General features: G+C 38.4%; 3 protein-coding genes across 3 annotated transcripts; 1 reads left to right on the top strand and 2 right to left on the bottom strand.

Annotated features, from left to right (window-relative positions):
* The first annotated feature begins 3153 nt into the window (after positions 1-3153).
* On the top strand, positions 3154-4815 carry LOC148699939 (Pentatricopeptide repeat (PPR) superfamily protein). Its single transcript, XM_088711390.1, has one exon. The coding sequence runs from the start codon at positions 3211-3213 to the stop codon at positions 4798-4800; it is 1590 nt and encodes a 529-aa protein (XP_088567516.1). The 5' UTR covers positions 3154-3210; the 3' UTR covers positions 4801-4815.
* Positions 4816-6023: 1208 nt separating this feature from the next.
* LOC103716398 (Transmembrane amino acid transporter family protein) lies at positions 6024-10421 on the bottom strand. The gene is made up of 3 exons (XM_008804375.4): positions 8262-10421; positions 7348-7955; positions 6024-6697 (listed from the first exon to the last, which is right to left on the bottom strand). Exons 1-3 carry the CDS (start codon positions 8335-8337, stop codon positions 6185-6187), a joined length of 1197 nt encoding a protein of 398 aa, XP_008802597.3. The 5' UTR covers positions 8338-10421; the 3' UTR covers positions 6024-6184.
* Positions 10422-15225: 4804 nt separating this feature from the next.
* LOC103716399 (ATPase GET3B-like) lies at positions 15226-24034 on the bottom strand. Its single transcript, XM_008804377.5, has 11 exons — positions 23848-24034; positions 22191-22402; positions 21949-22011; positions 21744-21854; positions 20180-20254; positions 20011-20079; positions 19838-19903; positions 18598-18672; positions 18425-18523; positions 16027-16161; positions 15226-15721 (listed from the first exon to the last, which is right to left on the bottom strand). Exons 1-11 carry the CDS (start codon positions 23978-23980, stop codon positions 15584-15586), a joined length of 1176 nt encoding a protein of 391 aa, XP_008802599.1. The 5' UTR covers positions 23981-24034; the 3' UTR covers positions 15226-15583.
* Positions 24035-25886: the final 1852 nt, after the last annotated feature.

Genomic DNA, 25886 nt, shown 5'->3' with positions numbered 1-25886 from the left:
ACACATACACAAGCGCATGTATGCACATATATGAATAGAAAATCTTCTGCCGCGGTCAATTAAAAAAAATACAATTATAAAACAAATGCTGAAGATGTTGAAAAATATGGGAAAAATATGGTATGCCATTTTTAGTTATGATATGTGTATATATAAGAAAGAGACTCCATGCATAGTGCACAACTGGAATGGTCTTGTTTCAATTTGATGAGGTCTAGTATGTTTGCCAAAAGATTGACCCAAATGAGGCCTATATGAGCATAATAGCAAAGCCCAAGTGTACGTGGTAGCCTTGCTCTGGCTTGTCAGGATACAAGTTTTCGGAAAGACATTTTTCTGCCTTGGTGTATTGCAATTCATGTAAGATGCACTCGACAATCTAAATATTCCAATTATTGCACGGCATTTGGATCGCTATAAAATCCATCTCAAGGATCACTTGATCCAAGTCTGCATACCATTGGATCATTAATTTCTTTTGTCAGATGGAATTTCAAAATGGAATCTGAACTAAAATAATGACAGGTTATTCAATTAATTGTACAAAAAAAAGACCAGGTTTTTTTTCCGGTGGATCACTGCTCCAACTCTACCAGTAAAAATATTCTTTACTAAATGTTCTGCATGGTATTTTGCATGCGTTTATCTATTCATTATTAAATATATTTTATATTTAATATCAATTTTCTAATGTTCACCAATAGTAAAGAAATTGAAAGACTTCGTTAAAATTGTTTGTTTGGAAATTTTTCTAAAAAGCTAATTATAAGTTCTTCTCTCCATCGGAATAATGGGGTCATTATGCTTGTTACTAAACTTGTTGAAGAGATGAAACATAACTAAGGTCAATCTTTTTGATCAGAGGTTGAATCGATTATCAGAAGAAAAATTAGGCCAAAAATTAGTACATTCTGGAAAAATGAAATTTTCATGGAAGAGAAGCAACTGAAATGCTTTATAAAAAACTTCGCAGAATCGAGAATAACGTTTTCAGTATATTTCAATATTTTTTTCTTGAGATATTTATGTTCATATTTTCCACGTTTTGTTTGTTATTTTTTGGAATAACTTGCAAGAAACCATTATATCACCACTTACCAGTCCACACTGATCGGATCACTAGAAATCCAAGTGAGCTGAGATTCAGATATTTTAAGCAATGTTCAGGATGGACAAGCCCCACTGCTCAAGCAAACATCCTAACACAACAATTTCCAAATCTCAAGGCATAGGCATTAGCTGCAAGAATTGTTAATTACCAATTATTCCATCAATTACAAGTTGCTACTAGGGTCAACAATGAAGACTGAAAGATATAACTAGACAACACAAGTTATATAACAGATAAGACTACTTTGGGCTTCCTACATGCATGGCCCCCTTACTAGTGATAGTTGTTGAAAACCCAAACTAACAGAGTGGTTTCAAAAGAAAAAATACACTAATAGAGAATGGTGACACCAGTATCATTCTTTGGAGGATTTGAAAAACGGTCAGTCTCTCTCATTCTTCATCTAAACTTTTTTCCAGACTTGAACTTTGAGATTGAAAATGCTCTGGGTCTTCTGAACAGAGATAGCTACATGCATGAGCTTGTCTTGACCTCCTGGTCTTCTCCTCCACCTGTGTGTGGGCTTCTTAACTCTTGCGCAGGGAAGGAAGGCTCTGAAGGATTTTTTATTTGCATTAGAGGAGCAGCATCTATCACTTCGTCCCCTGAAGAATTATCAATTGCCATGCTCGAATTGATAATCTTCTATAAAAAGGTGGATGAGCAACGAGGGAGACCATGGAACTCAATAGTTATCTTACTCCCATCAAGACCACAAGCTTTAATTGTTTTGCTTTATTGACCAAAGTCATCTCTATCTAATGACTCCTCTGGCTTTCTTCTTTATTGGTTTTTTATCTGGTAAGATTGGATTCTTTTTTTGTTGGATGGAAATTTTGTTCCGGAGAAGATATAAGTATTATTCTGTAATTATGTAAATAGCTTTTTTCTCTTTTATAAAAAATATCTGTGTGGCTTTTTGCCTCCCTTACCCCTTAAAAAAAATTACAACTAATACAAAATCAAGTACCTCTTGTGACTCAAAAGATTACATAAAATCTGGGTGCTCTTCAACAAATCCTCTGTCATCGTAGCCAAGCTTTCTGCTTGCTGGTTGTCCATCTCACAGAGAGAGAGAGAGAGAAGGATGTAGGTGGTGGTGGAAATAGAATATAAGGGAGGATGAGAGAATGTGAGCCAGTATCTACGGTGAATGGGAAATAACAGCCATGGAGAGAGGATTAATTGAGTGGAGGCGTCGATTAGAGTTTCGAAGGTGCCTCGTTGGCAGGCTATCTTTTGTAATTAAGGAGCGGATAATTGGAAATTAAACAAGGTTGGCGACGTTGCGTTAGCTGAAATTAGCGGCCCCACCACATCACTACTTTTACCCTTTTTTATGCCTTAATTTGACATGCTGATTCTGGATTTATAAGCAAATCTGCACCAAGTTTTGATCAATCCTCTCTTTTTGTGAACATTTCTCGAGAATTCTGAGAGAGGATCAACAGCAAATGGTTTATTTATCATGCGATTGGGAAATTACGTCTCCATCCGGCCTTGGGTGACTCTTATTATCTTAGTTTTAGAACACCTATCCTGTGGCTTTTAGCTATACCCAACACTTACCCGGACTCCATTCATGAAGGCATCAACCAAATTACTAAATGGAACGCCTTTAGATCATGTTTAAGTCCCGAAACCATACTGATATTCAATAGAAAAGCCGATGTCTAAATATAGATAATATTCCAAAAAATAATTTTTGTATATTTGTTGACGGTAGAAAAGTGACATGCTTGAAGATGGCTTATGTTTGGTTGAAGATATTTATTTTAAAAAAAAAATATGTAGGAATACTTGTTATGGCTTTGATGAAAGAAAAAAATATCATCCTATTCTATTTTAAGGGTATTTTTGAAAAAAAAATAATTTCTAGTTGGTAGAAATTAAGCTTTTTTATATTCCGTATAATTTTTTTATAAAATATAAAATTTTATTTTTATAAAATATTATTTTTTATTTTTAAAAATTACTCTCTCTCTCTCTCTATAATATATATATATATATATATATAGTGATCTGCTCCCTCGCCCGTATGTCATGAGAACACTCACGCCCTCGCCCTTCTATCGCAAAATCTTGGTACCCCCAATGGCATGGCTCGGTTCTTCGCCACCAGGCCCAACTGTTACTCTCCCCCGGCTCCCATCCCCAACTCCAACCCCATCTTCCTCTCGAGAAAACAGCAATGCCTCGCCCTCCTCCAGTCCTGCTCCTCCATGGCTGACCTCCGCCAAATCCACGCCCACGTCATCGCCTCCGGCCTCCTCCGCCGCGACAAATTCCTCGCTAGCGAGCTGCTCCGCTTCTGCGCCCTCTCCCCCTCCGGGAGCCTCCCTTACGCTCGCTCTCTCCTCGCCCACTCCCCCGATCCCTCCATGCGCTCCTCCTGGAACCACCTCATCCGTGGCTACAGCCAGAGCGACTCCCCAGGGGATTCCCTTTTTCTCTATCTCCAGATGCGTCGTCATGGATTGAGACCCAATGAGCTCACCTTTCCCTTCGTCTTCAAGGCCTCCGCCCACCTCGCGGCCCTCCAGCTCGGGAGGCAAGCCCATGCTGATGCTCTAAAGACCGGTTTCGATTCGATTGTCTATGTCCAGAACACTCTCATGCTTTTCTATGGGTCATGTCGCAAGATCAAGGATGCGCGGCGGGTGTTCGATGGTATGCCTCTTAGAACAGTTGTTTCGTGGAACACCATCTTATCGACTTACGTCGATAACTTGCTCCCGGAAGAATCGATCGCCGTGTTTACTCAGATGAGGAGTTGCGGGTTCGAGCCCGACCAGACAACATTTGTCGTCTTGCTCTCTGCTGCTGCTGAGCTTGGAAGCCTGAGGTTTGGAAGATGGCTTCATGGCGATATCATCGGAAGGGGATCGGATATCAATCTCCAGCTGGGTACAGCGCTCGTCAACATGTATGCAAAGTGTGGATCTGTAAATTATGCTAGACGTGTGTTTGATAGAATGCCAGTGAAGAATGTGTGGACTTGGAGTGCCATGATTCTGGGATGCGCTCAGCATGGTTCAGCTAAACAAGCTCTTGAACTCTTCTCCGAGATGAAAAAAGCCTCGATCGAACCTAATTACGTGACATTTCTTGGGGTTCTTTGTGCTTGCAGCCATGCCGGTTTGGTTGATGATGGGTATGGATTCTTTCATGAGATGGTGCATGTCCATGGCATTGAGCCGATGATGACACATTACAGTGCCATGGTTGATGTACTCGGTCGCAAGGGTCATCTTCGCGAGGCCTGCGACTTTATCAGGAGCATGCCTGTCGAGCCCGATGCAGTCGTCTGGAGGACATTGTTAAGTGCATGCCAGTTGCATAGCTCTAAAGATAAAACTAGTATTGTAGAGGATGTGAAGAGAAGATTGCTCAAGCTGGAGCCAAGACGAACTGGAAACTATGTAATGGTTGCCAACATGTACTCGGAGGCTGGATCATGGGACGAAGCTGCTAAAGTGCGGAGGATGATGAGAGAAGAAGGGTTGAAGAAGGTGGCTGGGGAGAGTTGTGTCGAGCTGGGTGGATCTATTCATAGATTTATCTCAGGGGATGATTCCTGCCTGGAACTTGAATATGTATATGAAGTATTAGATGGTCTGCACTTGAACATCAAAATGATTGACTGTATCGGCACAAATTCTTTTACAAATTCAATAAAAAAATTATAGTTATGAATTTTTACACTGGTTTCCAACTCAATCAAGCTGCAAGTCTCTTATGACTCCATAGCTATGCTCTAACAATGATATATATCATTTTAAAGAGGATGAGACCGATCCCTTGAAACAAATAGGTGAACACCATCTCGCATCTCCATCCAACTATAACCAGGCTGCTGTACAACCCTATGGAATTAAAAGGATTGGAGCTAGAGAGTAAGCCCGGAGTTTTGACAGTAAATATTAAGCAGTTTTGTTTCTGTACATTTTTTTTTTTTAACATGGTAACTGCTTGTTAAATCCCATCCTATGGCTATTATTTTATGGGTTTCCTACTTACCATCAGCATCTGGCAATCATGTGTTAGTAAGCAGGGCTGCTTCTGCAGCGTTGCATGAATGATGTATGAATGTTGATCCAAACATCAAAGGCTATCCATGCATCCATGACTATGCATTCAGGAACAAAGAAGAGTAGTTGTCTTAATGTGCATGTAGACAGAGCAGTACCTTGTCTCAGTTAAACTCTTGATGCTATAAGATGATGACTTAGACAAGTTGTTCTTTGGCACCATTCTTGAACCTGAAACACTGACCATTGCTGGCCTGGTAAGCAATTAATTGTTGTGCCAGTCACATGTATACCTACCAACTATATGGTCACAGAGCCTAAGCAACTAATTGTGGTTGTTTTCTATGCTAGACTGAAGCTGATATTCATTATGATGTTTGGAGAGGATAAGATAAATCTGAACATGTATGAGTTAGCTATTTAAGATAGTCCTACGCAAAGATATCACAGCACATCCACTCTGGGGTGTGGGTTTGGCACTAAAGCTTGTTCCCTGCTTAGATTTAAGTGATATTATTTGTGTATAACTCATTGGCCATATTATGAACAACTCATCCATGAGGACTTTCAGGAAGAATTTAGCGACACATCAACATGTCTTCCAAAAGGTAATGCTGTCTATAGCTTAAATTCCTTTGGAGCATAGTAATTTCTTGGTAAAGCTTCAAAAGTTCAGAATAAGACACGAACATTTGCTAGGTGCTAAATGATTAAGTGCTTATATGAATCAACATCTCTGCAAGGAGAATGAAATGGAAGTCACAAGCCAACCATTGTGACAAAAATATTTTTGAGAGAATCTTTTCGAAAGCTTATAGCTCTAGACTCCAAAGTCATTACTTGCACATTCAAACCAAAATAGACTCACTAGCAATTCACAGTGAGGAAATGGTTTAGATTGTTAGCCTTTATTTATTATCTTTAGAATGTTTACATTGGCTTTAGGCTTAAACAATTTTCTGATAAAACAAACTCCAACACCGCCTTTAGTTTTCACTTCAGGGAGGAGCATTTGCAACATAATCCACATTGGGTCAAAAGTTCATAAATTAAGTATAATTTGCTCTAGGGAAGAGTAAGTTCCCATGATTGCAATAGCTAAACCACTTAGCATCACAGCTAGTATGATTACTAACTCAAATCCCCATCTCAGAGAATTCTTAAAGACCTTGAGGTAGCATGCACATGGTAACAGCATTGTAGCTGTGCTGCTTAAAAATGACCCTGTAAGTGCCATGACATATCCAAAAAATGGAACGGTCAAGGCCAGAACCACTGTGCTGACCACTAGAATAGTTCTGATGAGAATGCTTATGAGCCTATTCTTGGAGACTTGGAACCAATCTTCGACTGCATTTGCGATGGGCATAACTACCAGTGCATACTTTGTAAAAGGATTGATAAGAGTTGTGTAAATTGCAATCTTCGAGCTCAGCTTCCCCACAGGAAGATTCAGTGTCACCTGAGACTTCAAACTCTGACCATACATCAAATATCCCAGAATTGCCATAAGTCCATAATTAAGAAAACAGAGCCCAAAACAGAGGAATAGCACCTGCAATAGGGATATATCAGAATCAATTTTACATCAAAAACAGAAGTATATCAGAACCAATTCATCTTGAAGCATTCATCTTAGTGCTCAGCTAATATTGTCTTGTTTCAGAGATACCACAAGTGATATAAACATTACATGTTTAGGGCATTATTTATTTAAGAAAATAGGTCTCTGAGGAGCAGATACACATGGTGGTGGAGGTGTATTTATGGCCAAAATGAATAAAACTGTAGGTGAAAGCTAAAAAAAAAAAAACACTTGGCAAAAAGAACATAGGCAATGACACCTTGGCACTGCCCCTCGGGGTTTTTTTTCCCTTTTTTCTTTTAAGAAAGGAGATTTTGATGAGATTTATGACTACACGTTTGACGAAAAAATAATCCTTTGAGGAACTAAAACTGAAAAGACCCATCTCATATTGTTGCTAGAAGGACTTGGGTCCATTGGTGGGAACCCCTCACCCTAGACAAAGTAAAAAAGAGAAAAGGAAGAACGAATTAATAACAAAGAATCTAACGACTGAAGCTGCACTAATGGAATATCTCAAGAGCAAATCTAATTAATAAGCTTGCAAAGGAAAGGTCATCACTGAATATAATGATCGTGCTAATCTATTAGTAGAAATATTTTCAAAGCCCTCGTCTTACTCTGGAAAACATTGTTCGATCTCTCATGGCGGTATATATGGTTGGGAAGACTGCATGCCCACTAAAGCAGAAGGCAAATAAACTCACAGCAGTAGGAACTCCACTCCATTTCAGAAGGACTCCTCTTTCATGAAACCCAACCCCGTCATCTACTCCAGACCACAGAACAGTGGCTACCACAATGAGACAAGCCAAGACCCCACCAAGAGAAACATATGCAAGCATGGTTAAGCTTCGTAGCCATGTTGTCGGCAAAATTATTAAGGCTGCAAGCAGAACAAATCCTTGTTTACCTCCGATCTTCATGGTCCCTATATGGAACTTCGTATATGGAAACAACTTCTCCAAGTTATCACCTTCTAATATCAAGAACTCGATCGCCACTAGATACAACTCAAGGTACATGAAGGTTGCCACTATGAGCCTCCCCTTACGGCCAAAAGCTAAGCCCCCTATATCAGGATAGGTCTTAACGAGTACATTTGAATCCATGCATCGTTGCAAGAGAAGCCCTGTGTAGCAACAGATGACTGCCGTTGCAAAAAGAAGTATCAAGCTTAGCCATCCTCCTTGAGACAAAGCATATGGAATCGATAGTATTCCGAGTCCTGAAAAACATAAAAATGACATAAATCTTAAGTTTAAACTACGCCCGTGTTTCATGTCTCTGGAGCATAGAAGATGAAGATCGATAAATAGAGTTTCATCACATTCTATCTCTGTGTAAAATGATGAAGCGTAGGTGAAAACCTTTAATTGCATGCTGACGTTTAACAAATACCACAATATGGAGTTCGCTGAATTTGCGATGGATTAAAGAAGTTGGATTCTGAACTTCGGATAGAACATGAAACAGAGATGGCCATGCTATGTGTTGTTTGTGAACACAGAAAAAGAGAGGGGAGAGATGAGACCTGCAAGAGCATTGACGCCATTGAAACACGTCTTGAAGAAGGTGGTGCCTCTCTTTGAGGTTACATGGGGCTCCATTTTTGTCCCTCCCGAGTAAGGCCCTTGGAGTGGTGAAGTTGATGAGTAGAGGGGGCTTATTAGGAGAACGAAACGCAGAATGATCGTCACATCCCAAATAATACGTCCATGCTGCCGCACGATGCAGGCCACGATAATACGTAGCTAACAATTAAAATACTCCAATTTTTCTACAAAATCACCAAATTCGCTGGCACAAACTATAAACTTGAGCCATTCTCCAAGCATACTGACTCAATTTATTTAAAAAAATAATAATAAAAAAAAACTATGCAGCTCAATAAATATACCTTATACTATATAACAATTATTGCAAGATAGAATATTTAGTAGTACTATATAATAAAGCAAGTCATAACCTAATCATACATGCATAATTATCAATATTTCATAAATATAGTTTTAGATGTATAGCATAAATAAAATCGTAAATTATTTACTATTTAACCATGCCATAGATCAAATTATTTCTCTCAGACTTAATGTTGAGGTCACTATTATACCGATGACAAAGTTGTATGCCAACTACTATTATCTACTAGTAAAGTCGTATGGAACTAGCTCTGGATGTCGATCTATCCCACTTTAAAGGGCATACATAACTATCTGAGAGCCTTTCGACATAGTTCTTAAATCATATTTTTAAATTCATATTTTATTGAATTATATTTTCTTAAATTGTATTTTCTTAAATCATACATAAATAAATATTTTGAAAAGCATTAAAGTATAATATTGAGTTCAGAGTTCGTAAATCATTAGTAGTAAAAATAGCAGTCATAGGATCATTATTTTGCGATAAATCATAAATTTCATAATATCACATACTCAATCCTTAATTTTAAAAAATATGATATCATCAATATTTAGCATTATTTTTTTATTTTTATATAAATCATAAGCATGGAGAATATATAAAAATTGAAAACTGATAAGGAATGTCAGGATTACTTACCTCTTTCGCTTTAAACCTTCAAATTTTACTAGGCGAACCAGCTATACCTAATTAGTTTATTAAAAATAAAATTAATTTTTATTCAATTATTTGAATAGAACTAAAATACAAGAAACATGGAAGACTGGCTAGATAAGGGTATTCGACGATTCTGAGTGGGTTAAGTCTAAGCGACTCGATCAGTGAATCATGAAGCAAAAACTCGATCAAGGCTAAGATCATTCAACAGGATTCATCAATAGTGGGTTTCATAAGTACTTAATAGGGCAGGGTAATCAGTGCGGTAGGCTGCCCAAACATTAGGATGGTTTAGGGCCACTTTGCAAGGGTCAACTCGAATCCATAGGACAAGAAGATGGGACCATTTATTAAGGTCCATAGGTTTGCTAGAGAGAGAAAGAGGGAGAAGAGAGAGAAGAAGCAAAGAAAGAAAGGGAGAGTCTTCTTTTCTTCTCCATCCCTTTTTTTCTAACTATCTCCTCTTTGACAAACTAGAGAAAGAAGATGAAGAGTGCCACCAAGGTTGGTAGCCTGGGGGTAAGGGGGCGATAATTCCACCTGAGTTGTTCGGATTCGAAACGCGCGAGAGTTGATTAAATTAGGGGACCGGATGCCCCACGCCCGGACGGCTCGTTGGCGGATATGATTTCCTTCCATCTGTACCGAGATAGTGCTGGGGTGACGTACCCACACGTAAGACGATGAGCCCACAGGTCGGGAAAGGCATGCGAAACCTGCGACTTGTATCGAATATTTCCTGATGGAAAGGGGGCCCAGTAGTGGGGCTGCTACGCAGGTGGGCTGGTCCCTCCCCCTCCCCTCCTATTTTTCACCAAAAAAAAAAAGAAGACGAAGAGGAAAAAGAGAAAGGAAGGGGGTGGTGGTAGTCCGGCAAAGCATGGCGGTGGTAGAAAGTGGAAAGCGGCCAATGGCGGTGGCTACCCGACTGAAATCAATCTAAAAATAGGGTCAAACAAGGAGCTTTCTGATTCGATAGTTTTCAGGTCCCATGTCACTCGCCGACAGCTGAGACTCCGGTGTAGCAGAGGCCTATGTAGAGGAGAGGCCGAGACCCTCAACCAAGAATGCCGGCAGTGGAGATGGCCGAAAGAAAAAAAAAAGAGAGAACAAAATGGGGCGGAAACAAGGTCCCCTTTTCTAGTCGATTTTCAGCCGATTTCTCAGCCAGCGGCGGTGAGTTTGGGCTGTGAGAAGAAGGAAAAAGAAAACAAGGAATGAAGGCCGGGGTGTTATCTTGGCTTCGGCGGCATCAACGGCCCTGATTTTCGATGGGCACAAGAATAGAAAATTATGGACTCAAGGAAAGAAAGATGGAGGCAAGCCTCGGGCGTCTCGTGGGAGTCAGATGGGAGTCTCGTGGGAAGCCAGTGGACCAGGCAGACATTCACAGATCCAGTTTGACAATGGCATCAACTCGTATGTGCTTGGTCTTGTGGTGTTGGTGAAAGTAGAAGAAAAGTAGAGTAAATAGGCTTCATGCGTCTAGCCATCCTTTAATGCAAACTGCGAGGCTTCCACTCTCTTTTGGTGTAAAGTGGATGACACCAACACTTCCCAAGTTTGTATATATATATATATATATAAAAGCTTGTGGACGCGATTTCAATGCCCGTTAGGTGCCACAAAAACTTCTAGAAGAAACCCATCCCAACGAGGGCATATGATTAGAGAAATCGTCAAATTTTTTAAAGAGCGAATGCTAACCTTTCAAAATCCTAGCTTTTGAAGGATGAATTTATAAAGAAATGGGCGGACAGAGGCGGAAGTTGCGCGTCAAGGTGGCATCCAACAAAAGAGGATCGTGCATTAAGGGTGCAAGTGGATTGGATATCATCATCTGACTTTATTTATGTATTCAAACCTATTCAAGTATAAATAAAAATTTGAGTGTTTAATTAATTTTTATATCTATATTTATATTTGAAAAAAATAGATATAAATATGAATAAACAACTATTTGATCCCTATCTAAATAGTCAATTACATTTGTAAGATTATTTAATTTTATATAAAACTCATGAATTTTAAGAAAAATAAATAACTATGTTAACATGCTATTAATTTAATTTATTATCCACTTAGTAATATATTTAATTCTATAGTCATAAAATTTAATTATTTAATTTATATTTATATTTATATATATATTTTCGGTATTCGATTTGTATCCATAACTATTTAAGATAAATATCGATATAAATTTTTTGTATCTATTCATATCTATATTCGTTAAACAAAATAAATATGGATTTGGATATACTAGTATCTGATCTGATTTCAGTCTTATCGTACATGCATCAGGGTCGGGTCAATTTAGAGGTAAAATTAAAACAACGCCAATTTAAATTGATTTTCTAGAATCAAATGGAAATTGAACGGATGGTTTGTAACAGTCGACTGAAACATAGCCATTGTATCATCTGCTTTTGAGTGGAGGCATTATTTTATCTACTGGGGCTTTTTTTTTTTTATGTTTCAGTCATTTGTGATGGTTGAGGGCTGTCATAGTGATTTCCATTTGTAGTAAAGTCGAATCCTTAGGAAACTGAAAATGATGATTAAAGATTCAAAATAATTTATTTGAGCAATCTTGGATTTCGATAATGTTTTTTTTATTCCCTAAAGGAAGGAAATGAGAATGTTTGACGGTTCCCACCCAAAACTCTGGATATCAGCGATGATTTGAAAGAAAGATCCAAGCAAACAAGCTTCACAAACTAGCAATAATCGTCATGCCCTGGCCTACGCGAGGCACGTGAGGCATTCAGTACCCACATGAGAGCCACATAAGGGGAAAATACGGGGTTCCCCTGCTAGATATTGTCTGGTTTCAGGACCCGCACGTGCGCGCACACGCCGCTCAAACCCCTCTCTGGTTTTGTTTTCCATCCAAAACGCATCTGTAGGATTTGGAGACACCCGCCTCATATACCCAGGCTTTGAAACGAGTTTAGCCGATGTGGGATCTTTCATTCACCCACCCTCGGAATAGAGCCGTCCTTGGCTCTGATACCAAATGCCATACCACCGCCTGCGCGACGCACGTGAGGCACCCAGTGCCCACGTGGGAGCCACATGAGGGGGAAACACGGGGCTCCCCTATCAAATATTGTCTGATTCCGAAGCTCGCACGTACATGCACGCATCGCTCAGACTCCTCTCTATTTTTGTTTTCTATCCAAAACGTGTCTGCAGGATTTGGAAATATCCGCCTCATATGCTCAGGCTTTGAAACGAGTTTAGCCGATGTGAGATCTTTCAATAATCAGTACTTATTAAACAGAAACTACGAACCTAAAATCAGATCTTCTCAATCGGATAAATTGACCCGAGACCGAACTAAAACTATTGTACTAGTGACAAGTTCCACTTTCCATCCATAAGCATTCTCTTTATCCTTGTCTAAGCACTTCCTTGAATCTCAGCTCCTTTATTGATTGCTACCCTAGTGGAGCACTACCCTTTTTGCTAAACAAAAGTGGCAAGTCACCAAGCATCATGCCAATCCAATGAAGTGAATCTATTTCGAGATGCATGGAGATTTGGAAAATTAATAAAGAGATACTGTTGTCAGTTTCCTGTAGAGAAAACCTATACAGATGCCAAGAACATGGCACGACTTGTTGAATTAGTTAATATATAACTCGTGGCTATTATGAGACCTTGGTCCTAAGAAAGCCATGGCTATGGATCTTTCACGTTGGAAAAGAAGAAAAGAAGGCCACAGCGCAGGAGAAATCAAACCAGGAGGGCGTCCCACTAGAGCATGCACCCCTTAGTGGTGACCAGCTTTTATTTCTATATACACACATAATTTCGTAGAATCTATTTGAGTGGTTGTGCCACTAATCACTGTACTGATCCCTAAAACAGTGCCAATGAGGCAAACATGATATTCCACCAATGATCTAGCAGAATAAGTTCAGATCATCCTTCAAACATCAATATCAAGATGTAACAACAGAGATCTCCAACGCTCAGAAAATCGACCATCTATCCAAGTATAGAAATAAATAGTCCGCCTTTATCACCCAATACTTGCATCAGCTTGTACCGCGGCAAAACAAGATCTAGCCAGAGAGTTAGGTGCCAAGGGTGCAAGACAAATCAAAAGCGCAATAAGAAACAACAAAGGAAGGCTTTTGATGTAGTCGGGGATAAAGTTTATGTGATGGACTCGAACGGAATGGCTGATCTTTATTTTCTCTTTTTGTTTTTCTCAAGTGGCGGTTAAAATTTTGATTGATGAAAAGATGAAGAAAGAGGAAGAAGATGATGGTGAAGAGATTGGATTGTGGACCTGTTGCATCAGCTTTGGCTGTGGACCTGTTGGAATCTCTCTATCTACTACTACTTTGTTTTAAAGCAGCAAGAAATGAGGGGAAGAGAAGGACAGAACACGGGAGAGAACAATTTAAACCGGGCACGGGACTCGAGGATCTTCTGGTGATTGGGACAAACTTTTGCCAAAATTTATACTGCCAGATCATGAACTTGGTTGTGAATGTTCCACCGTATCTCGTGCAAGCACTCGCATGAGAAAGACTTTGAGATCGGATATGCCTTGAGAAAAGTTTGGAGGCTTTTATTCAGTCGCAAAAGAAAAAAAAAAGATTGAGACAACAGGATCTTCTTTTTTTGATATGAACATTAATGGGATCTTCAAGGGACAATTTGCAAAAGGGCTGGCATGTGACACCATCTTAGCTGACCCTTTCTTCTTTCTTTGTTGAAGGAAAAACATAAAGACAATGTCATTTCTGCTAAAGAAAATAAAGTACTTTTTATCAGATGAAGATATGCTCCCTTCCAAATGCATTGCATGAGCCAAATCTAGTTTTGTGAGAGCTTTCTGTTCTCTTTGCTCTGTGATGTCTCGTTGGAATAAGAGAGTGGCACTTGGAGGGGAAAAAATCATGCTTAGACCTGGCCTGAAGCCTGAACATTTTCCAGGGGTGATGGATGGGAAGGCTCTCCTCGGATGAGCTACGTGCTCTCAAAAGATTGGCCCAACCTTGGCCTAAATTGAGCTCAAGAGTTTGAGGACCAAACATAGTCAATTCATTGTCATCCCTACCTAGCTTGTCTAAAACATGTCGTTGCATTCTGATCGATCATGCTTACCAAATCATAGTCCGGGATTATCAATAGCTATTGCAGGAACACATACTTCAACAACATGGTTCATGCATGGTAGAAAAATAATTCTAGCAATACCAAAAAAAAAAATTGATTTTTCTTGGCTTTATGGGAGACTTCTAGATCAAAATTATATAGAACACCAGCAAATTTATGTATTTCTTTAACAATATCATGATAACGTATCGCAGGACACATACTTCAGCATCATGGTTCACGTATGGTAGAAAAATAGTTCTAGCAATACCAAAAAAAAAAGATTTTTCTTGGCTTCGCGGGAGATTTTTAGATCAAAATTATATAGAACACCAGCGAATTTATGCATTTCTTTTATAATATCATGATAACATTGGTAAGATTGTTAAAACAATACTAATTTTATAATTATTAGAAATATTTCTTAGTATTGGTTGACTTTTTAATTGTTTATGCAAAATCTCAAAAAGTAAAAGAAAACAATTTTCCTAATAATCGGAGAGATTCATTACTAGATCCCGAAACATATATAACAGAACAGAGAAAGATTACAACTCAGAGTGCCCCTGACTGCTTCGAATTGCATGTGCCTATGCTCATCTTACTTCAGTCTTCTTTCATTTGTTTCCGAGTGCTTTGTTCGTTTGCATTAGTTGATGAACCACCTACCGTTTGTCAGCAATTTCAATCATCTCATCAAATCAGACTATCAGAGAAGTGTTCTCCATAATATTTCCTTCCAGAGTTTCACACAGGCACAGCTTAATTCTTCATAGAGAAAGATTTTGACAGACATGGGCATCAAGGGGAAGTAGCTCTTTTAGAATTTAAACATTATACATCAATCTATACATGCACTTTTCCTTTCAAAAAGAATCCTATCTAGAAAGCCAAAATTTGATGTATGATGTAAGTTTCAAACTAAAATCGCTGTCCTCTGTCTGAAGGCTAGCTTGCTCTTGATTATATTTGAAGCCCATCAACCCATTGAGGTTTGAACATATAATGCATCTGCTTCAGGCCATGGCCATGCCTATAAGTTCCAGTGTAGTGATGTGCTGATTGTAGAGGTGGTATTGGTGTATGAAGAATGAACAAGCAAGACCTCTAGCAAAGTTATGATCTCCAACCTAGTCATTTTCCAGTCCATGGATGTTACTTCCAGATCATCTCACCCATAAATCTAAGGGCAGGAACACCCCTGATCTCTACATCAACTAGCAGTGCTTGGATTTGCTTCAGGCCTTTGAGTTCTGGATCATTTTGGATCATTTCAAGTGCATGCATTTGATCCTGAAATGAAAGAGCAAAATGACACTTGCATCTTTGGTAATTCAGACGGAGGAAGATATTTTACAATGTTCTCAAGAAATTACTACAGAAATTTTAGTTGGATTAGAAAAGAGTAGCAATGACTAGCAAGTCATAAAAGTAGGTTTTGAAATTGGTTATCTGTTGTATCAACACCATGCAGCCAGAGTTTTCATAGTTGTTTGTCAGATAGAGGTGAAAGGGATAGAAACAAGTCCAGAATGACTCTGAGCTATGTAATCACCAAGAGCAAGTACTTCAATACTTCTGAAACCTAGGGGCTTTACCTTCCTTTTCATTGCACAAAACTTGCAGTCCGATGCAGATGGTGGTAGAATCTGGTTAATAATAAGCTTCTTGACAGGCACATGTTCTTTCTTCAAGGAAGCACACAGTCTCGATGACTCACTAATTGCCATGACCTTAGAAAATTGAAACATCAAACTTAGTTAAAAGTATTACACATTTACATGTTTGCGGGCGCATCCATGATAAAGCATGTACCAGAGATCAGTTACTATTATCTAATTTTGCAAAAGCATACACAAGAAGATACGTACAACCGAAAAAAAAAGAGCAAAACACAAGCTTGGCAACCAATTTGAAGTTCAAATTAGAACAATGTGGTCTTCCTTGTTAGCTAGACTCTTTGGGTTGCAAAGGTGTTAGAAGCTTTTGGTTCTACTCTTCTCAGGGCAGTTTTACCAGCAGTTCTCATGAAAGAATGAAATCATGAAGCACAATATAGAGGCAAGGCCAGTATGTAAGTTTTTCTATCACAGTCTTTTCCTACCTGAATAATAAAGATCCATCATTCTCAGCAACAATAAGAGTATGAATAAGTTGATTCATAATTTCATCCAATATAACTGATTACAACAGGAAGACCTCCTCTTTTCCGAATATCATATGCCTGTCCATTCACCTCCATGAGGATCTTGCTATCCATTTCAAACTAGGAAAACCATTTCACGCGCCAAATAACCTAGAAGCCTGATTTAAAGCTTACTGAAATGCTTCAGTAAATGAAATTGATTAAAAAAGGGTCCCAGCTAACATGGTCGAATGAAGCTTCATTACATAAACATTGAATTAAAGCGTTGTGCTCATCAATAAGCTTTCTTCTAAAGTTAATCTCCAAACCACCTTCCATTATATCCTCTTAGATGCTATTGCAAGTTATCATCACTCCCTCATGACGCCTCAATTTTTCTAGGCCAACAACAAGGCATCTCCTGTTGAAGTTTTTTCATATTGGAATTCAAGCCTCATTAGATTTGAATATCTTTCTTCCTTTTTTTTCACTTTGATAGGTACATGTTAATCTAACTGATTTTTCCTTGAACATTCTATCTAAAGAAAAGAACCTAACACTTAGGGCTATTTGGCATTGCTTTTATTCTTTTTTTATTTTTAAAAACAAAATTACAGAAATTGACACAAAACCACATTTGGTACTACTACTTTTATTTTCTATTTTTTAAAAGTGGCTTTCATTATTTCTAGAAAAAATAAAAGTAAGAAATTCTTACTTTCAATATTTTCAAAAACAAGAAACTCATGACTTTTACCACCACCGCCGCCACTATTGTTGCCGCTGCTACTGTTGTCGCCCCCGCTACCACCCTCGTTGCTATCTCTATTGCCACCACCGTGGCCGCTACTATCATTGCCATCTCCACCACATCGCTAATGCCTCCACCACCACTACCATCACCACCAAAGTGCTATCGTTATAGCTATCACCTCTGTCACATTGTTGTTGCCCTCACCACCACCACTGCCACCACAATTGCCTTGCCTCCACTACACCGCCGCCGCTATCAACACCATCCTCACAATACCACCATCATACCTCCTACGAACACAATCATCGTCTCCACTGCCTCCGCTGCAACTAACACCATGCCTATCACCATTGATATGTTTGTATTATAAAAATAATTGATTACACAAAACATATTTATATTTTTTTAAAAATAGAAACATTTTTTTTTATTTTTTCTATTTCTGAAAATAAAAAAAAAGAAAGTGATGCTAAACGAGGCTTTAATCTTCTCCATACCAGAATAAATTAATTTGGCCCTACTTGAACACTTTCTCAGCATGGCACTACTAGCAACAAGCTTTCATTCATAATTTCTCAAACAAAACTTTTCCAAACTTTTTTCATCTTCTCTCCCACTTTACTAGCATTATCCCTTACTGAATTAGTTCCTTACATATCAGAACCCATTTTGCTATGTCAGGAAGTGTATGCCTGTATTTCACGAGCATTCATGGCGCCAAGATATAAAATGTGAGCTTCGTGATCAATATTTTTCAGAAAAATAAAAGAATCAGGAGTTTCTGCAACAATTATGTTTGATTAAGGTCTAAAGCCGTGATTCATAGAACTTTACAAGTTTAATCCTGTAAGCACATCGAAGCAAACAAAGCAATGCTATATAGTTTAACTGGAAAGTAAGCACTGCTATACAGTTTAACTGGAAAGTCTGCTCGAATAGCCCAACTTTTTCCCCAAATTTCTACATATGCAGTAATGCAACAGATGTAGACATGCAATAGCATGCATGCATGCATGCACAAAAAGAGACATCCTTGCAGACAGAGAGAGAGAGAGAGGGGACAGAAGATGGAAAGAAAGAAAGAAGAGAACAAAAATTGTCAGAACCTAGTATTTACCGTAGGAATTGTGACGATGATGAATTCAGTTGATTCAGTGTCCCGGAAAAGCTCCCTCACTTTGATCATTCTCTTCCTTAATTGCTCTAGTTTGTCAGACTAGACAAATGAGAAAGATAAAGAGTTAGCAGATTTATTACCCACAATTTATGTCCCCAACAAACTTGACTTACCGCATCCTGTTGTGGTCCTTCTTGCCCAAATACAGATTTAAGGGCTGATGTTGCCGAAGCTAACTTCTGTCTTAGCTGGAATTGACAAAGCACAATAACATATGTTATTAAGCAAGTCTACAATTCATAGAAAACTGTACAATGTTAAGTAATTTCATGCCCATCAGATTGAAAAGGCTCTGATAGTACAAAAAAAAAAATAACAATTATAATACCAAGATTATCATAAGATCCAACATCTAAAAAAGGTATCCCTATGTTGACATAGAAGCAAGTTTTCTTTCTGATAATGGATTGTGACAGCCACTGGGTGACAGAGAAATTGTCATCAAATTACCACCAGACAGTTCCATTTGCCCCCTCCTACCACATACCAAACCAATTTCCACCTGTAATATAGCTACATAATCTATGTCCACTGATATAAAGTTTACACGATATGTGGAATTTAATGAACTACTTGTGCCAAGCTACATTAAACCAATGTTTTTCAAGTACGATGACAAAAACAAGCAAAATCATTCATGAAGATGTCAGTTTTCACATTCTATGGATCAAAAGCCTCTGTAAAAAAGGATTGATATGTTAAGATTTTTAACAGCAAGTTAATTCATGGAAAAAACTTAGTTATGTTTTTTCTTTCTTCAGCAAATTATTTCTACTTTTCCAACTTCTGTAAAGATCTAACAAATGAAAACCAGTTTATACTGCCACAAAATTAGTAAGCATGTTGATATGTCTCCTGTTATGTTTCCAATTCATACTTTCAGCCAGCTTAAGTTAAAGATTTCAAACCATGCAAAAAAATTAGTGAATATATGTTTATGACTGTTTACACTTACAGCATATAATTAGAAAGACAGGAGACCAACAGCACTGCATGCAAGCAACAAGGAAAAGGAGAAAGGTCTTAACATGATGAGCTAATATTGCTAATTAGGGTGTCATTAATGTCAGGTAAGGAACTTATTTACTTGAACAACAACAAGATTTCAAGGATAGTCTTTCTGGCTTATAGGGGAGAAGCATTTGAATTACATAAATTTTGTTTGTTGATGTAGGTTTTATCAAAAAAGAAGCCAAACATGAACCATAGATAAATATGTTTGAAAAGGGCACAAAAATGACTAGGGAGGATGTGAAAAACTCAAACAAATGCAAAAAAAGAAAGGAAAAAAAGGAAAAAAGAAAAAAAATCTATAGTAGGCACCAGTTATGGCATTTATTTAAAAAATCACACCTTCATGATCTTGCCAATGGAAGCATCCAAGAAGTCTGGCAAGGACAAAAGTCGGAGAGTATGCCCCTAGCAGTAGATGAAAATAGAATCATATAAATAGTAAGTAAAGAGCATAACAAGCATAAGAACTTTTAAACAGAAAGCAAACAGATAATCTATTACGGAGTGCTCACTGTTGGAGCAGTATCAAATACTATACGGCTAAACATGCTATACTCTTGTGCTTCAACAAATTGCATGACCTGGTAAAAGTAAATGGATCAAAAATTACATAAAATAAAGAGCAACAAAGGTATTAAAAAGAAATAGCTAGTATCCACTGTTACAAATTCAGATTTATACCTTTGAAATTGCAATAGCTTCATCTAGTCCCGGAGGAGGTGCATCCAGCAACTCTCCAAGTTTTAGCTCTCCTAGCTTAATCATAAAAAGGAAACCAGAAAGTAAAGGATGAACACTAAATCAAAAAGATTCACCATTCACAAACAGTAGGCTGCTTAAGCAAGACATATCTTATAAACATGGAGAAAAAATGCAAACAAAATGCATAATTTTGGCACAGGTTAGACATTGGTATACCTACTTCAAGTTCTAGTAATTCTGATGTCATTAAAGTGACGGCATTGCTGTAAGGAGTAACTCAAGAATATGCTCTTTTATAGTAACAGCACAAAAGAATAAAGACATGTATATAATTTAAAGAAGATCATAGCACAGCTCCATAATTTGGTTTAACACTTTTTGAAAGTTAACAATTAAGCTTGTTTAGCAAACATTTAGGAATCAACAAGGGGAGTTTAGCATCTGAGTTAGATGAATTCTTGTAGAGAATACAGATGTACATCGTATTAAACAAAAGATGATTTTGCATGTAATCATGACCAAATCATGAACTGACTACCTTGATGTCAGAAAGAAAGATGCCAGTGTTTGTGCAAGTGCAATAGTGATTTGTGATGAGGAGGGTAATTAGCACCTTTTCTCCACCTCCTTTTAGGGTTTACATCACACAAGTACTAGTGGAGCTCATGGAATATTTGTGATCACAAAGTTATTATACATTTGCCCTAATACCAAAGAAGCGATATGGATTTAAAATTCTTGCATTACCTTGCCCTAATACCACAGGAAAGAAAGAAGAAACTAGTTACAGAAGGCCTTTTGATGAAACAACTGATACTGGCATAAAATATGGATTAGCCACCTAGAGTACTGAACAACTACTTTTGCAGTCTCTAGACAAATCACTTGACAAATCCCTGAGTTACCTCAGGCAATCTTGCAGTCCCAAAATTGCTACAAGTTGACAAGAAGAGGTATTAAATAAAGAAAACACTATGATAGTGTAAGGTTGGTTCTGTAAAAATAACAACTTTCCATCAATGGAGTAAAAAAACTTGCAAAAACAAACTGGTTCAGTCATCTAGTATGCACAGAAACACAAAAAAAATTCAATTATTTCTTGATCGAAATGTTCAATATTTCCTTATGATCAAAGAAAATGCAAATGAGAATAAAAGGCAAAAAGGAAGGCCCCACTGTTTTCAGTATAACTCTGGAGCTAAACCATACCAAAAAATCCAGCCAAACTTTTAGACCCCGCCTCATCCAATGAAAGGTCAGACATGCCAAACAAAGAGCTGGCATAGAGATCAGAATTTAGCTCTGCAAGGATGATGTTTGAGTTCCACAAACTAAAAGACCGTACATTTCTTTTGCATGGATCAACATGCAAATAGACAGAAACATCCTCAAACACTAGGGACTGAGAACAATAACAATATCTAGTTGCATACCTACCAACAAATTTAGAAGCATATTCATGATTCTGTGGAAGAAACCAGAACAAGAGATTGCCAGAAACTTCACTGCTACTAATGAAAATTTACAACTTTTTAGGCTATACCTGTTCAGCAAGCATTCCAAGACCCATACTGTCCATAAAATCTTTAACCCCACTCACTCCACTTCTTTGACTTGCACTGCGAAATTCTTCCCTAGTCTTCTCAGGATTTATCTGCAAAAGAAATTTTACTAGTTGAACATTTATACCTAGCATGTCACCTAGGAGAAGCAAATGACTTAGCTGAAAGAATTGGAAAAGCTCTTACCTCTAGCACAAACAGAGGAGAATCCAATCCATCAACTGGCACCAACGTTCCACCACTCAAATCCTAGAGACAAAACCATTAGAAAACACAGACTAGTTGAGGTTCCTGTTTGAGTTTTGCTGCAAAATAAGGTACTATATGACAAACTTGTATTCCTGAGCTTGTAGGCTTTGGTAAACAGTATGGGAAAGTTACAAATTTTTTCAACCCAGGAATTATCCATTGCAAATATAGTCATATACCTGTCCAAAAGAATCGCTTAAAGAGTGCGCAGGGTCCGTTGAGACTACCAGAGTAGGATGACCATTATTCGCAAACTTAACAGCCAGGGATGCAGCACAGCTCGTTTTCCCAACACCACCTTTGCCACCAAGCATGTAATACTTCCGCTGAGTCCCTGCAGCCATCTCATCAAACCCTGCTGTAGCTTCTGCAAGGGTAGCAATTGATCTCACTGCAAAAACCAACATAATTTTCAGAATAACTGTAAAGCTTTAGGAGATTGGTTGCTATCAGAGATTGCACACAAGATTATAGTGACAAGCGTCTCCAAAATCTAATCTTTAGTGAGGCTCCATACAAGATTGACTAATTCTTTTATGAATCCATCAATCACAATGAACCATCTAAACCTATTGCCTCCAAAAATATAACCACAATCACACTTCTACGTCTATAGAAATTAAGGAAACGGCGCTGACACATTAAGAAGGTGAGCAAAAGGAGGAGAGAAAGGATACAAAGCTCACAGCACAAACCCACTACAATGTTAAGTAGATGTAGCATGAACAGCAGATTAGGGGACGCACTCCTAATGTTTTTTTATGGAATTTAGTATTATTATGACTCCAGTAGTTCACAATGGACCGTCGTAATCTTTGTACCGCGGATGGAAGTGATTAATTCGAGTAACAACGAACTCTTAAGAGCGAGCAAAAAGTGGGGGAAAGAAAACAGAAACCGCACCATAAACTCACCATTGACCACTATAATTGATGTGGGGTCGGAACCCCGACACCAGCCCGCACACCGGACGAGCAGGGAAAGCATCCGCGTCCTCCCCGAGGTATTGTCCGCTCTGGGATTGCCGCTTCGGGTCTGCGGGAGGTCGCCCAGGGCCGTGGCCCAATGACAGTCTCGAGCCCTGCCGGCGCGGGGGTCCGCGGAGGTACTACCCCTACCCTCACGGTTTTGTCCTACAAAAGGGCCCTCGGTGAGAAGAGGTGTTTGCACCCCCCATTTAAGGCACAGACCTTTCCGCTGATTATCCGATGTGGGACTAAACTGGGAACCCCATCCCACAACACAGCCCCCCCCAGCGGGAAGGTCTGTGCGTGGCCGGGGCCCTTCCTCTAGCGCCATCTGATGTGGGGTCGGAACCCCGACACCAGCCCGCACACCGGACGAGCAGGGAAAGCATCCGCGTCCTCCCCGAGGTATTGTCCGCTCTGGAATTGCCGCTTCGGGTCTGCGGGAGGTCGCCAGGGCCGTAGCCCAATGACAGTCCCGAGGCCCTGCCGGCGCGGGGGTCCGCGGAGGTACTACCCCTACCCTCACGGTTTTGTCCTACAAAAGGGCCCTCGGTGAGAAGAGGTGTTTGCACCCCCCATTTAAGGCACAGACCTTTTCACTGATTATCCGATATGGGACTAAACTGGAAACCCCATCCCACAACAATAATGACAACTATCTAAAGGAGGAACAGCAACTAGAGAGCGAGAACTCGTAGCCAGTTCGCACACCTTTCTCGAACCGTAGCCCCTGTGACTGACTTCTGATATCGGACTGATCTCAAAGAGCAAAATGCTCTCGACCTAAATCCAACCACAACCGCTTCCTCGATTAAACCCACTACCTTTTCGATCGTAGAGAGAGACGAAAATAGGGACGAAGACAAACCTCGGAGGGTCCGGCGGACGGTGAGGGATGGCGCCGAGCGAGTGGCGGCGAGTGGCGGCGGGCATGGCGAGAGGCGGCGGGAGGCGGCGAGGAACAGGCGGCGGGCGAGGTAGGGGCGGGGAGTGAGCAACATTGGGGAACGCAGAGAAGGAAAGGAGGCTTCCACGTTGGACTAGGGTGTAGGTTCCGGTTTTAACCCTTTTTAAGTTGGTTTCAAGGAGCTTGAAATAATTCAAATTCTTCTTACGGACCTGCGCACGATTTTCATTTAACCCCTTTTTTTCTTGGTGGGTATGGGGCGTGTAGATTTAACATATTTTTTTGATACCACAAAAAAGACAATGTTTTTAAGAGAAAAAGAGAATGTTTTTAAGAGAAAAAGAGAATGTGGGGGATGAAGGGGGGGGGAGGAGGGGAAGGCTGAACCAGAGAACAACATTTCACTCTTTGCTGTTGATCGAGGAGCCATGTTTTACTGTATCCAAAGTCATTCCAGGGTATGTCTATGGAGCCTTTGCCGAGGGCCATTTCAGAAAATAGTAACATCAATACATGCCTATGTCACCCCACGAAGGGCCTCCAATTCCCTATAACCTCTAGATAAGGGAACATTCAAGAATTCTAGAAAAGACTAAGGCCCTATTTGGGATTACAGTAAAGCTTTTAAAAGTAGTCCTTTTAAAAATAAAATTTTTATAAAAAAACTATTTATTGTTTCATAACTATATTTTTTAAAATATTATGAAAAAACAAAATATTATAATATAATATAATATAATATAACATAATAGATTAGAATCTACTCTAATAATAGATTATATTATATTATAGTATAATAATATTATTTTCTTTTATTAAATATTATTATATATTTAATAATAATATAGTATTATTATAATATAATCATATAATAGAATATAATATAATGTAATGTAATCTAATATATTACTTGTTAGATTATTAATAGCATATAATAATAATAATAATATTATTATTATATATTATATTATCATAATATAACTGTTATTATAATAATAGTATAATATTATGATTGTAATAATATGTTATATTATGCTTATAATATAATATAAGAATATATTATATTATAATTATGTATTACTACAATAAAATAATGTATTATACTATTATAATGTAATAATATAATATAATATGGCATAATATATTATTAATTTATCATCATATTATATTATATTTATAGTATAATAATATATTATGATATAATATAATATAAGAGATAATCATGAGATTTGTTGGTGAACTTTTTGGTCATTAAAAAAATTTATTAAAACCAAAACAGCTTTCCAATGTTGGCTAGGATGCACTCTAGGGAGAAGCTCCAAAATAGAGATTAAGTAGATCTTTTTAGCTTTTCGGGCAAAACCGAAATAACTTTCTGATTTTTTATCAAACACTACTATATTATTCAAAAATATTTTTGAATGGTTCGAAATTACTTTCTGACCCTTTGAAAGATTTGCTAAATGGAGCTTAAAGCTTCAAAAATCCAATGGTCGAACAGTTTGACTACGATCATTGGCCATATTATCTTGATGTTGTGTGTGGTGATCCCTATCATACAATTGAGCAAGGTTTCTAGGAGAATAGGTGTGGATAATGTCTAAAGATAATTTTTTAACGAGTGAGAGAATAAAGAGAGTTGTCTACTTGTTTTTTCTAGAAAGTAGTCAGAGCATTTTAGTTATTTGCATATGGTCATCAATGGCATTATGGGAGAAATAGATGGAAGGATCATGTTGCAACAAAAAAGTAAATTGGAGGACCACTTTTGAACTTATAAAGAGAAGGGGTCCAAGTGTTACTAGGTCCAAACTTGGAGGGTCTTCCTATGTTTCAATTGATATATAATAAGAACTTCCCAAGCCATTTACTAGATGTCTAATGGACTCTAGTATGAGATATAATGTGATTGTCAGATTTTTTGAACCTAAAATCCAGTGACTCTCTTTCCTCTTTTTCTCAAAATGATTGGAACTTCACATCCTAACTTACAAATCTCA

Source organism: Phoenix dactylifera, chromosome 15 (assembly GCF_051530095.1).
Source record: "Phoenix dactylifera cultivar Ajwa chromosome 15, Ajwa_hap1_PhDact_Kaust_v1.1, whole genome shotgun sequence".
NCBI lineage: Eukaryota > Viridiplantae > Streptophyta > Magnoliopsida > Arecales > Arecaceae > Phoenix > Phoenix dactylifera.
Note: the sequence above shows the minus strand (reverse complement) of the source record. Positions and strands in the feature narration are given on the sequence as shown.

What these genes read in the sequence shown, in the direction of transcription:
- LOC103716399 (XM_008804377.5), bottom strand. Translation starts at nt 23,980, where the DNA reads ATGTTGCTCACTCCCCGCCCCTACCTCGCCCGCCGCCTGTTCCTCGCC. An exon ending in TAAGCGATTCTTTTGGACAG is followed by an intron (nt 22,012 to 22,190) that starts GTATATGACTAT and finishes TTTTGTCTCTAG; the next exon opens with GATTTGAGTGGTGGAACGTT. An exon ending in CTCCTCTGTTTGTGCTAGAG is followed by an intron (nt 21,855 to 21,948) that starts GTAAGAGCTTTT and finishes TTTCTTTTGCAG; the next exon opens with ATAAATCCTGAGAAGACTAG.
- LOC103716398 (XM_008804375.4), bottom strand. Translation starts at nt 8,337, where the DNA reads ATGGAGCCCCATGTAACCTCAAAGAGAGGCACCACCTTCTTCAAGACG. An exon ending in TGGCGTCAATGCTCTTGCAG is followed by an intron (nt 7,956 to 8,261) that starts GTCTCATCTCTC and finishes TATGTTTTTCAG; the next exon opens with GACTCGGAATACTATCGATT. An exon ending in ATCGAACAATGTTTTCCAGA is followed by an intron (nt 6,698 to 7,347) that starts GTAAGACGAGGG and finishes TCCCTATTGCAG; the next exon opens with GTGCTATTCCTCTGTTTTGG.
- LOC148699939 (XM_088711390.1), top strand. Translation starts at nt 3,211, where the DNA reads ATGGCTCGGTTCTTCGCCACCAGGCCCAACTGTTACTCTCCCCCGGCT.